Source organism: Fukomys damarensis, unplaced genomic scaffold (assembly GCF_012274545.1).
Source record: "Fukomys damarensis isolate Sample0158 unplaced genomic scaffold, DMR_v1.0_HiC HiC_scaffold_5, whole genome shotgun sequence".
In the NCBI taxonomy this organism is placed as follows: Eukaryota; Metazoa; Chordata; class Mammalia; order Rodentia; family Bathyergidae; genus Fukomys; species Fukomys damarensis.
The window spans coordinates 3035612-3048977 of NW_022900917.1; the positions used below are offsets into that span (position 1 = coordinate 3035612).

The window sequence follows — 13366 nt, forward strand, 5'->3', positions numbered from 1 at the left end:
CGCCCACTGAGGCCGGGATCGGGGCGCCGGACCGCGGGGTCGTGCGGGTTCTGGGGAGGGGGACGGCTCGGTCCATTTCGGACGGAGCAGAGTAATCGCCGGTCCGTCCGTGCGGGACCGGAGGACCCGGCGCGTGCCCTTTGGTCGGTAGCTGCATCAAGTGGCAGCGATCCCCGCTTGCCTGATGACTTGTGGGTTGGGGTCGACACCGGCGATCGATAAGCTGTTACGTCGCTTCTCCCTGCCCGAAGGTGGGTATGGTTCTGCCCTGGGCTGGTGTTATGGACTCGGAGAGGAGAGAAAAGCAGAGGGGTCTTTCTCATCTAGGGCGGTTAGGAACGTCCTGAGCTATGATCAGAATTGAATTTCTGTGATCTGATCAAGCGAGATAAGGAAGTGGGCTCCTAGTAAAACCGGCTCCTTTAGTGTTTGAACTAAAAGTCTTTGCCCCTAGGGATAAGAGGATTTGTTTTTTTTTTTTTTTTTTTTTTTTTTTGTACTTGTACATGAAGTGATTCTGTTAGGTGCCTCTCAAAGGTTTCTCGTGAGGATTTGTGTTCAGGGAGGAATTGTAAGTGGTCAAAGCTTGAAACTCCTGTTTCCAACAGAAAGGGATCAGATGATAAGACTAGCAGGTGATTATGCAGAAAGTCGATGTCTCAAGCCATAGCGAGTTTCAGAGTAGAATCACAAGGCAGAACACCAAACTCTGAGAGCAGAGATGAAAGGAACCTCAGCACTGCAACTAGGAGAGCTTTATAGAGCGTGTGCTCGTATGTGTGTTAGAGTTTGTATTAGTGAAAACAGTAATAATAGTAGGGGATGAGCTCCTGGGATTTAGGAGACCGGAAGAGGAAGTAGTTGTTAGGTGCTGAGGATGCACCCTGAGAAAGCCATTACTTAAGCCTCTAGGGCAGGTACTAATTGTAATTTGTGGAACAGTCAGAAATTGTTTGTTTTTACATTGCCTTTTAATATAATTAGCACGAATGCTCAAGATAACTTTATTTTTCCTGTTGCTGGGGATCGAACTCTAGACGTTGCACTTGCGCATAAAGCTAGGAGCCACTGAGCTAAATCCCTGGCTCCACAAGGTAACTCTTAATACAGACTCAGTATTAGGGAATTCCAATACTTTTTTACACAGCGATTCTTACCTGTTATGTGTAACATTTAGTTTTTCCAAGTTGTGCCTTAAATTTTTGAAGCGTTTTATATACTTAAAATCCTTCGGTGTTTATGTTCCTTGTGACCATTTTTTTACAAGACTACGATTATTGTAATTCCAGGTTACCTTTCTGGATGTCAGAGTCTTATTTGATGCTTTAAACTGTGTGAAATCACACAATTGAAATTTTTTAGTGGCCTCCAGTTAATGTCTAGAGCTAATTGTTTGGGAAACAGTGATTCTTTTTCAGGGGCTGCTGTAAATTAACCTAAAAGCAGGGGAAAGAAAGAGTCGACTTCCCCCTTCTCAGAGTGTGAAGGGATGAGAGGAGTAGAGAGGGTCTGTGAGCTTTGTCAGGCATTGTCCTGGGCCTGCTGTGATGGGGAAAGTGCCTGTTTCCCAAATAGAGATGTTTGTGTTTTACACATGTGTGGACATTTTCAGAATCTCTGTCCATCCTTAGTCTTGCTTACCTCTCAAAGGCCAGTTTTAATTCTGACATTTCCATTGTTATCCTTCAGCTATCTTTTTGTCTCCCACATGAATGTTGACTGACTTTCACTCAGACTTGCCTGTAGCATACATTTTATGTTGCTGTGGCATATTCATAGAGAACAAAATAAAGTCTGTGAAATAATACCCTTCCTACCAGTGGTACACTCTGTTGTTCTCTATTCTGCTTGTTCTCCTTCCTGCTCATCCTGTCTTCTTTGCTGGTGTGGACTCACTAATTTTGGACCCATTAGCATATTATAACCCTTAGTCTGATAAACACTTCCCCGGACGAAACCTTAAAGTATAATTTGGACTAATAGTCTTGAAGAGTTGCCGATGGCTAGTTTGTGGTTGCTTGCTGTCAGAGCATTCCATAGCAGTAAGAACTCTTTCTGACATGTACAGACTGACCTGGGGTAGAATTCATTTCTAAACTGTTTTTCAGCTTTTTATAGCTACGAGTCTTTATGGTGTGTGTACTATTCTAAATGTTGTGGTAGCATATAATATTCTTTGTGCTCTTGCATTTCAGAGCTAATAGATGAAACTTTTTCCATGGATTTTATGGAACATTCAACAGCACTTTTTAAAAAGTCCAACTTCAGAATAGATTCTAGTTTTAGAAAAGTTGTAGAAATGGAACATTTAAAAAAAAACTAAGCTAGATACCACTTATTTCTAAAGGAGTCAAGCTTGATTACATAAAATTTGTTGAATAGAACCAAATGAATCATGTAACATAAGCCCTTCCTTGAGTTCCGAATCTAAATTCTGTCCATAGTCTAGGGGAGAAATGAAGTTAGACAAATGCACTCCACAGAGTTCTAGGTGGTTATGGGGCAGAGGTATTGAGAGAACCACTTTTAGTGGGGCAGCTATGTTCCAGGGAGAGTATGGAGATTTGAATTGTGTGTATAGTATGTGCTTTTCAAAGTAAAGTCTTTAAAGAAAGTGTTAAAGGGGCATTAGACTGAAAAGTGAGCAGCAGTTAACATGAGTGGAAAATTTAAAGCTTATCAAGAAATAAAGGGAACGGGAAGTTTTTGTGTTTCTGATCTGAGTTTTTGCTGTTGCTTTGTTTTTCTTAAATTTTATCAGTGATATTAATGCAGGTAAATAAAAACAAGTACACGAAATACAGGTGAGATCTATACAGATTTAAACAATAAAAATGTTTTGATTAGAATTTTAGAATGAATGCTAATCCTTGCTGCAAATCTGTATAGGTTAAAAGTTGTTTTAAATTCAGGAATTGAAGTTGGATTGATGATCTGTAATTTTAGGATTACCTTTTCCTTCTTTTTCTCCTCAATCTCTGCCCCTTTTTTCAGGAGAGATAGGTGAGAGACACACACTAATGACTCATGTTTTCCAAGACGCAGAATTAGATCCTTTAAGTTAGCACTCCATCTGTTCAGGTGCATACTTTTTAAGTAGGTTTAAATGTGTATAATTTCAATACTGATTATCAGCATAGGGAATTCTCACCGTCTGAAGTTATAGAAGGGAGAGAGGGAAACTAATGCTTATTCAGTTTGTAGTATTTATTAAGTTACAGGGGCTGTAACTCACTGACAGATTTCAGTAGTTCTCATCTAGCAACTCTATATGGTATTGACTCCTTTTTTTGGACTCCTTTCTAATGGAAGAGAAAATTGAGAAGTTGTGGCTTCTGAGATCGAAGATAGTTAGTAATAGAGTCAGGATGGCAACCCTAGTCCTGTTTCCTCACTCCTTAATCCACTTAACAAATACTTGTTGAGCAGTTGCTTATGACTGGTACTGTGTTGGACACAGAAACCTGATAGACACAGTTTCTCTGGTGGCATGGTTTCTGCCCTCCTGGAGCTTACAGTCTAGTCAGTGAGTTGTAAGAAGTTCTGCAGCAGAAACAAAGGGCAGAGACAGAAAATAACAGAGTGGCCAGGGGATGGTTTCTTTGACAGGGGACGTTTGTAAGACCTAAAGGGTAGCTGCCCATGTTACATTTTAGGGTTGGAGGGAGAGAACTTTGCATATGGCAGCGACATATGAAAGGCCAGGAGCAGCAGGAGCTGTGGCTGGAGAGTCAGTGTGTTGCGATGAGCTCAGGTCGCAGTAGCTGGAGTGTGGTGGTCCGTAGGGAGAGTGGTTAGGTGAGGTGAGAATGGCATGCGGGACCTGAGGGCTTTGGGAGCCGTGGCCGCTTGGGTTTTAAGTGTTAATTGTGAAGAGGTTTAAGTGACGTAATGTGATTTATATCATGAAACAGTCACTTTTGTTACTGTGTGGAGTATTGTGAGGTAGGCAGGAATAGACATGGGGTGGTTAGTTAGGAGACTGGCTGTAATCCGTTAGAGAAACAGGAGCTGGACCAAGGTAGTAGTAGTGGAGATTTAGTTTTGATAGTAAGCGGGGAGAAAAGGTCTTCTTTTGTCATAGGAGGGAAGTAGGGAAACACTGATGTAACTATACTTACATCTGTAGGTGTTGGAGTAGGGAGATGGAGATTCTGGCTGATTGTACCTACTTTCTCCATGATATGCTATCATAAGGAGAAATGAGAGTTTGAAGGTGACTGCTTTTTTCTTTTCTTTTTCAGTACTAGGGTTTGAAACCAGGGAGTGCTGAGCTACATCCCTAGCCCTTTTTATTTTGTTTTGAGACATAATCTTACTTTATTTCCCAGACTGGCCTTGAATTTGTGATCCTTCTGCCTCTGCCTCTCAAGTAGCTGGGATTACAGAAGTGTACACCCATGCTTAGAACATCTTTGACTCTTAGGAAGTTAAATTTCTGTTACTTAACCTAGAGAAGACTAACGCACAGTGTAAGAAGGGGTCATGTGAAGGGGCGGACCGAAGCCGAGGAGGTCTGAGGAGCTAAGATACAAGAGGGGAGTTCAAGAAGGGTCCTGTGGAGGACTCAGCGCTCGGGGCTGGCGCTTCTGCCAGTGGAATAAGTACAGGAGAAACCCTTCTGCAGTCCTTAGGAGTGTTTCAGGCAAGAAGCAAAGATGGGACAAAGCTAGATGTTAAGTGCCTTTGTTGCCCACGTTAAGTGCTTTAAACTTAAGTGATGATAAAATTGCTTAATGTTTTTGGAAGAGTCAGACTGTATTAGATTAGTGAATTTCGAAACATATTCAGAAGAGTAGGTGACCTTTTACATTTTTTTCTGGATTGTATGGCTTATTTATAGAAGCTATAACTTTGGAATATCCCAAAACTTTAAAGTAAGTGAAACTTTCAGAACAGTTTTCTAGTTTTCCTCTTAAATATATGATAACTCAACTTCCCTACCTGGTATCAGTGTGAAGAGGGAAATTGTTTCAGCTTCTTCAAACTGCTATTGCCTTTTCTCATGACACTAAAACCTTTTAGACTACAGAACACCTTTGCAAAAAGTTTTGTGTTCAGTGGGTGCTATATGAAGTAGGTGTTTATTATATCATCATCATCATCATCAGAAAAAAACGAAAGCTTTGAGAGTATGTTTTGCCGAGGACTCACACCTTCAATGGTGCTGTCTGTGGAGAGGGCTTTTTCTCTTCCTGCATTGCTGCAACAGCCCCTGATTAGACATGGATCTGGTCTTGTTCTGGGTCATCAGGTGACACAGAGAGCAGCGGAGTGACTTTCCTGAAACAGATCTGACTGTAACTTTCTTGCTAAAGCCCCAGCCACAGTCCTGTGCCTTACGGGAGCCCTCAGCTTGAGGTGGCTGCACTCACTGGTGCTGTCTCCTGTCTCTGGCCCTCGCTGCCCTGCTCCTCCCGCCCTGTGTCCCTGCCTTTCTGCTCTTCTCTTGTCTCCTGGCCACACACTCTGTCTCTTTTGTCCCTCTACCCTCTTTGTCTTCCTTCCTCTACTGCTATCTTCACCAGCTGACCCCTGCTTGTCCTTTAGATCCTGCCACCTTTGGGGAGCCCTTCTTAATTACAGAGAAGCCTCACATTCGAGTCATGTAGTTTTAAGTTTCCATTCGCCAAAAAAAAGACAAACTGATGAAATTAACACTTAAGTATATTTAACCCAAGATATCTAAAATACTGTTGTTTCAACATATTTGATAAAAAACATAAATTGCACAATCAGTAAAAGTAACAATTAATGAGATATTCTGAATTATGTTTACATTCTAGGTCATCCAAATCCAATGTAAATTTAAAATTAATAGCTCGTCTCAGTTAAGCTACCATGTTTCAACTGCTCAATAGCCACTTTGAAAAACATTGAAGTTGAGTATAATCACGCCCTGTGGCCCAACAGTTGTACTCCTACATATGAACTCATCAAAAGTAGGCACATAATTTATGTACCAAACACATGTACAGACCTGTTCATAGCACCTTTTTTGCTACCACCCTAGACTAGAATCAGCCCTCATGTACATCAGCAGTAGAATCCATGAATGAACTGTGGAAAGTGAACATAAGGAAATAGTAGCAGTTCCCAAATTTATAGGTCTCAGGATTCCACGATTTTGTGGGACTCCAAAGAATGTTTTCTAAATGAGAGGGATGTATACTTTAAACAGTTTTAGAAGTTAAATTGAAAAAATTGTTAAAATATTAATCCATTTACTCTGACAATAAGAAACCATTGCATATTACCATAAAATATGCTTAATAAAAATGTGTAAAATGACAGTATATTTTCAAACCAAAAAAACCTAATGCAAATTGTAGAATTGTTTTACACTTAGCCAAATTATAGAGAGTGATATATAGCCGGGCAATACAGTACTTGCTGAATAAAAGAATTTGTAACTGGAGTACATTACATTCCTCTGACTCTTATTTTTTTTTTGGCATTCACGAAAATACCATACTGGTACTGATTTTTTTAAAATTATTATTTATTTATTTATTTATTGGTACCAGGGATCAAACTCGGGTCCTCGTGCTTGCAAGGTAGGCGGCGGAACCACTGAGCCAAATCCCCGGCCCTTGATTCATTTTAATCAAGTTGGTAATGATTTGTTTTAATCTGTTGGAATACATTTACTAGTATTTTTTAGACTTTGCATTTATATTTATGAGATCCACTCTATAGTTAAGTCTTTACTTTCCTTCTTCCTCCATGCCTTTTCTTTCTTCTCTCCTGTAATGTAACCTCCCCTCTTGATTTTTATATGTGTTCATTCTTTTAAATGCACTTCGAATCATTTGTTGTTGATTTCAATAGTCAGGAGGAGTATAAAAGATTTTAGTCTCCCAGTTATGATTATGTTGCCTTTTAAGATTAGGAAAGGAGACTTGTATTTGGTTATGAACTGTATAGGTACTATGATATGACAGGAAAGGAAAAGGAGTACTTCTTATTCTTAAGAGCCAGTGAGAGAAATGTTTCATTCCTAGTGTGGTTAACTTATTTCCCTGAGCAAGATGAAAGAGATGAACCTATGAGGTAGATCCTTCTCATCAGTAGGGTTAGGGCTGAAGAAGTCAGTAAGCCCCCTTCCCAGGGATGAGTTAGTCAGGTGAGAAGTGGACTCATCTGGAAAGGTGAGAAGATGGAGGAGATGCTAAGTTTCAGCTGAGAAAACATCCAGTTTTCTCCATAACATTGTTACAGAAGTTTCTTTGAGCATCCAATAAAATGGTTGGCTACAGATGAATGTAGGTAAAATCGCATAGATTAAATCTGCCTAAGGTTCAACTCATTACTTTTTCCACTGAATTAAAGTAAGGGGACTAGGTGTTTGATTTTTTTGTTTTGTTTTTTATTCTCTGACCTAAGTAAGGCATTAGCTGAAGTAAGTGTTATGTTTCTTAGAGGTTTATTAGAATATGTGCATGGTGCCTCTGGAAGAATAACTATTTTTTTCAGTTTCTTGAGTCAATTTTGATAATTTATATTTTCCTAAAATAGTGTTATTTCATTAACATTTCCATATTTGTTTTAAAGTTATAAGTAATATTCTCTTTCAAATGTTTTCTATACCTGTGATTATGTCACTCTTGTTTTCTTAATAACCGTCTGTCTTGTTTGTTTCTTGAACAGATTTGCCACGTTTCCCTGTTTTAAGTGTTCTCAGAGAATTAGGTTTTGTCTTGCTTTAATGGTGCTTTAATGGTACTGATTTCCTTGTTTTAAAAATTTTATTACCGTTGTTTATTTTGTTGGGTCTCTAGCTTTTAAAGTTACTGATTTTTAATCTTTTTACATTTTATTTTTAAATTATGGTGTAAAATTGATGTTTTTCCCCTCTGGTGTAAAGTTCACATAGCTGCCATCACATTTGGGATACAGAACAGTTCTAGCAGCCAAGAAATCCCCTTTTGCCGATCCCTTTATAGCCTCACCCTCTGCCTACTTGTAGTAACCCTGCTGATGACTGGTGTATTATCATGGCCTATCTTTTTTGAGAAGGTCTTGTAAGCAGGATTGTATACTGTGTAACCACTGGAGCCTGGCAGCTGCTACTCAGTGCAGGGTCTTGGAGATGCGTGGTCAGTATTTCACCGATTTGCACTGCTGAGCAGAATGCCTGTGGGATATGCTGAAATTTTACCCATTCTTTTTTTTTTTCTTTTTTTTCTCAATTATCATGGCCTATCTTTTTTGAGAAGGTCTTGTAAGCAGGATTGTATACTGTGTAACCACTGGAGCCTGGCAGCTGCTACTCAGTGCAGGGTCTTGGAGATGCGTGGTCAGTATTTCACCGATTTGCACTGCTGAGCAGAATGCCTGTGGGATATGCTGAAATTTTACCCATTCTTTTTTTTTTTCTTTTTTTTCTCAGTACTGGGGATTGAACTTGGGTCCTTGCACTTGCAAGGCAGGCCACTGAACTGCTGAGCTAAATCCCCGGCCCTACCCATTCATTTTTTGAAGCACATTTTTCCATTTAGTTGGCCTATCTTTTTTGAGAAGGTCTTGTAAGCAGGATTGTATACTGTGTAACCACTGGAGCCTGGCAGCTGCTACTCAGTGCAGGGTCTTGGAGATGCGTGGTCAGGATTTCACCGATTTGCACTGCTGAGCAGAATGCCTGTGGGATATGCTGAAATTTTACCCATTCTTTTTTTTTTTCTTTTTTTTCTCAGTACTGGGGATTGAACTTGGGTCCTTGCACTTGCAAGGCAGGCCACTGAACTGCTGAGCTAAATCCCCGGCCCTACCCATTCATTTTTTGAAGCACATTTGAGTGTTTTCCATTTAGGGTTATTACTAAGCTGCTATATGGATTCATATACAGGTTTTTGTGTAGAAATATGTTTTTACTTCTTCAGGGTAAATATTGAGGGCTTGCCAGGTCTTAAGTTTTAATTATATGGGAACTTTAAGAGAAGCACCAAATCATCTTCCAGAGTGGCTGTTAGCAGTGAACACTCTAACCAGTAAGAGGTGAGAGTGCTGCGCACTCTGACTCCACTCTTGGTGTTCTCTGTATTTTTCATTTTCGTCATTTTAAAAGTTGTGTATTGGTAACTCTTGATGTGAATTTTTTTTTCATTCCTCGTCAATCAGCTTTATTTCCAAACAGAAATCCCTACACACTTTAATGTAGACTGGTTCTGTTTGAATTTTTTTTAATGGCTAGTGATGTTGAACATCTTTTGGCAGACTGTTTTTGACATTTGGGTGAAGTGTTGAAGTGTGTTAACCCATTTTTATTTATTTTTTTAGTTTTGAGAAGTCTTATATATTTTCCCTCAGAATCTATAGCTTGTGTTTTTTTTCTCTAGATAGTACCATTGGCAGAGCAAAACATTTTTATATTTGATGTTGAACATACCGATTATTTTATGCACTATGTTTTAATGTCATTTCTAAAAACTTCACCTAAGCCGAGATCAAAGTTTTTTATTTTTTCTAAACATGTTAGTGTTTTATGTTGCACATTTAGGTCTAAAGATTTATCTTAATAAGGTGTGAGATTTGTGAAGAGGTTCCATTTTTACATGTGCATAACCAACTGTTTGAACAGCACGTGTTGGAAAAATTATCCTGCCTCCACATTGAGCTGCCTCTGCTCCTGTCAAGACCAAGTGGCCCCATTGCCTGCTCTATTTCTGGGCTCTCCCGTCTGCTCCATTGTTCTGTGTGAATCTCTTTGCCAATGCCCAATTTTCTTGATTGCTGTAGCTTTTTAGTGTGTTTTTAAGTGGGGCAGTGTATTCTCTTCAATTTTACTGTCGAAGATTTTTAATTATTTTAATTCCTTTTCCCTCCCATTCCCACATTTTTGAATCAGCTTGTCTTTACCTGTAAAGTACCCTGCTAGAATTCTGAACGGTATTGGGATAAATTCATAGAACACTTTTTTTTTTTTTGGTACTGGGGATTGAACTCAGGACCTTGTACTTCTGAGGCAGGCGCGGCACCACTGAACTAAATCGCCGGCCCTATAGAACACTTCTGAAGCATTTATATCATCACTTTGTTGAGTTTTCTGATTCATGAATACAAGATCTCTCATTTGTTTAAGTCTTTGATTTCTTTTTCCAGCTTTTTGTAGTTTTTTCATATGGTTACAGATCCAGTATTTTATATTTATACATATTTCATTTTGGGGAGCTTTTTTTTTCTAGGTTAACACTAAACAGATTTGTTGAGCTGTAATTCACTACTTAAGATGCTTAATTCAGTGAGTTTGTTACATTCAAAGAGTTGTGCAAGTACAGATGTCACTCCAGTTTGAGAAGCTACTTAAAAGGATAATATTCTTAAATTTTTGTTTTCAGTTTTACTTCACTTGTCTATATGAATTGTGATTCCTTGCTTGTTCTTGGTGTATTTATGCAGATTTCCCCAGGAATTTCCACGTAATTATTTCATCTGTGAACAAAGACAGTGATATTTTTGTCTTTTCAAACTCTGTCAGGTCAGGGTGGTGAGAGTGCTTGCCTTGTTTCCATCATGGAGGGAAAGCGTTCAGTTCCACCACTGAGAACATTAGCTGTGGGGTTTGTAGGTGCCTTTTATCAAGTTAAGGAAGTTCCTTTACATGTATTCTTAATGTGCTGAGAGTTTTCATCATGAGTGGATGTTGGATTTTGAAAAAACACATTGCTTTTTCTACATCTTACTGTCATGTGATTCTTTTTTTCTTTGTAGACTAGTGAAATGCATTGTTGGATTTTTTTAATATTCTCAGGATAAATCACTTGGTTATAGTGTATTATCCTTGTTTAAAATACAAGTTTTATGCAGTGAACTTAAGCCTTTCAGAGTTGTTTTTAGTATAGTCAGAGTTATACAACCATCACCACTATGTAATTTCAGAATATTTGCATCAGCTCCGAAAGAAACCCAGTACCTATTAAAGAGCTTTTACCCTTTGTTTTTTTGTTCTTTTACTTTTCCTCCTTTCCCTGTTGCTCTTGGTAACCATGAATCGACTTTCTATCACTATAGATTTGCCTATTTTGAACTTTATATAAAGTCATTTTGTGTCTGGCTTCTTCTACTTAGCATAGTATTTTTATGATTTGTTCATGTTGTAGCATCATCCAGTACTTTTAAATTTTTTTTGGCCAAATAATATTACATTCTCCTGGGTATACCACATTTTATTTGTTCATCAGTTGACAGATGGGGTAACTTGCACTTTTTAGCTAATACTGCAGTGACTATTTGGGTACAGTTTTTTTGTGTAAACATATTTTTCATTCTCTTGGGTACACCTTTTCTTTAGTTCTCTTGGGGACTCCTCTGTAGAGGAGTGAAATTTCTAGTTCATAGGATAACTACGTGTACCTCTTTGAAGAACTTTAAGCTGTTTTTCAAGTGGTGGTCCTGTCTTAACTTCCCAGTGTATGTGAGTTGCGTTTTCTCCACATCTCTACTGGGGTTTTGTTGTCTTTTGATCATAGGTGTCCTAGTGAAGTGGTGTGTCATGTGGTTTTTATTAGCATTTCCCTAATAAATAATGTTGAGGTTTTTTCCATGTGTTTGTTGAAACCTTTTGTGTATGCACTGGAGAAATGTCTATTCAAATCCTTTGCCAGTTTCTTAGTTGGTTAATTTTTTTTTAATGTTGAAAGAGTTCTTTGATTTGGAAATATTTTCCATTTTCTGTAGTTTGTCTTTTCATTTTCTTCTTTGTTTTTTTTGGTACCAGGGATCGAACTTGGAACCTTGTGCTTTTGAGGCAAGGAGCAGAACCACTGAGTTGAAAACCTGGATGTCTTTTCATTTTCTTCTATGCCTGTCCTTCAACACACAAGTATTTTTGATTTTGAGACAGGATAGCTATTTGCTTCTGTTGCTTGTGCCATACTTAAGAATTAAGTTCCTAATCTAAGGTCAAGAAGACTTGTACCTGTGTTTTCTAAGAGTTTTATAGTTTAGCCCTTAGCAGCAGGTCAGTTCATTCTTTTGCATTTGACTTTCTGTTGTCTCAGCATTATTTGTTGAAACCACCATTCTTTCCCCATTTTTGACACCCTTGTCAAAAAAAAAAAAAATCAACTGACTGTAATTCTGTTTACCTCCTAGCTCTCGGTTTTCCGTTTACATAAATATCTATACACAGCTATCTGTGTGTTCTGATGTTAATTCCACAGTCTCCTCCTTACTGCAGCTTTGTACATTTTGAAATCAAGAAATGTGGGTCCTCAGTTTGTGGTAGCTAAATCTTGAAAATAGTCCAAATGCCCATCAACTATTGATTAGATAAAGAAGATGTAGTTTTATTATAAAACGGAGTACTACTCGGCCATAAAGGAAGATAAACTAGAGACATATATAGCTAAATGGATGCACCTTGAAACCACAGTCTTAATTGAAATAAATAGAACACGTGTAAATACCAAATTGTTTCTTTGGTGTGAGAAACTGAAAGTGTAAATGAAGACCAAAATGTATAATAGATAATGTGAAATAGGAAAATGTTCAAAGGAGAAAAGGGGGCAGGGGTAAGGAAAGAAGAGGAAAAAAAAGGAGAAAAGAAGGAAAAAAACAGAAACAAAGCTTTTCTAAATAGGGAGGGGTGCAGGGGTTGAAGGAACAGAAGAAGAGTGGGAAAAATAACCAAGATATATCATATACAGATACACATTCCCAATGATAAATGTGATCAGACAGAATGTGTACCTAAAATGTACCAATAAATTTAATGAATAAAAGAAAAAGAAATGTGGGTCCTCCACTTTCTTTGTTCATCTTTTTCAGGATTGTTTTAGCAATTTCGTATTCCTTGAATTGCTGTATGAATTTTAAGGTTAGCTCCTCAGGGGGAGCAGGTGGCTGAGGTTTTGATGTGGACCACATTGAATCTGTAAGAACAATGAAAAGAATTGCTATCTTAGCAGAGATACTTCATCCTTTTCATTCTACATTGCTTTTCCCTCCATGCCTAATTGTCCTTACTAAAATTTCCTACTGCAGTGTTGAATAAAAATGACAAGAGTGACATCCTTATTTTTATTTATCATCTTTAAATGATTGTATTAAAATCATTTTACCATTACTGAAACAGGGAAGATGAGGGAACGTCTCTTTTGAGAACTTCTATTAGCGCTTCTATTTTGTTTGTTTGAAATTTTATATCATAAAGCTAAAAATAAGGTTAAAATTCCGTTTTCACCTCCACTCTAAACAATTACTTAGATTTTCTTCTCCCTTTCCCTTATTTTGTTGATTAGTCTGTCCCACATCATTTTTCTTGCAGTCTTCAACCAGGTTGATTTTCTTGAAGTGTGCTCTTGAATTGTTTGTTCTCTCCTTTCTCCTCCCAGAAATGGGTTGCATGGGTTATATGTATTCTTAG

General features: G+C 38.2%; 1 protein-coding gene across 1 annotated transcript in view; it reads left to right on the forward strand.

Annotated features, from left to right (window-relative positions):
• The first annotated feature begins 112 nt into the window (after positions 1 to 112).
• Positions 113 to 13366, forward strand: part of Lrp12 (LDL receptor related protein 12) — a 68303-nt gene continuing 55049 nt past the window's right edge. The window contains exon 1 of the mRNA XM_010612135.3: positions 113 to 251. Coding sequence (XP_010610437.1) covers positions 185 to 251 — 67 coding nt within the window. The 5' untranslated portion in view covers positions 113 to 184. The remainder of the gene's footprint in view (positions 252 to 13366) is intronic.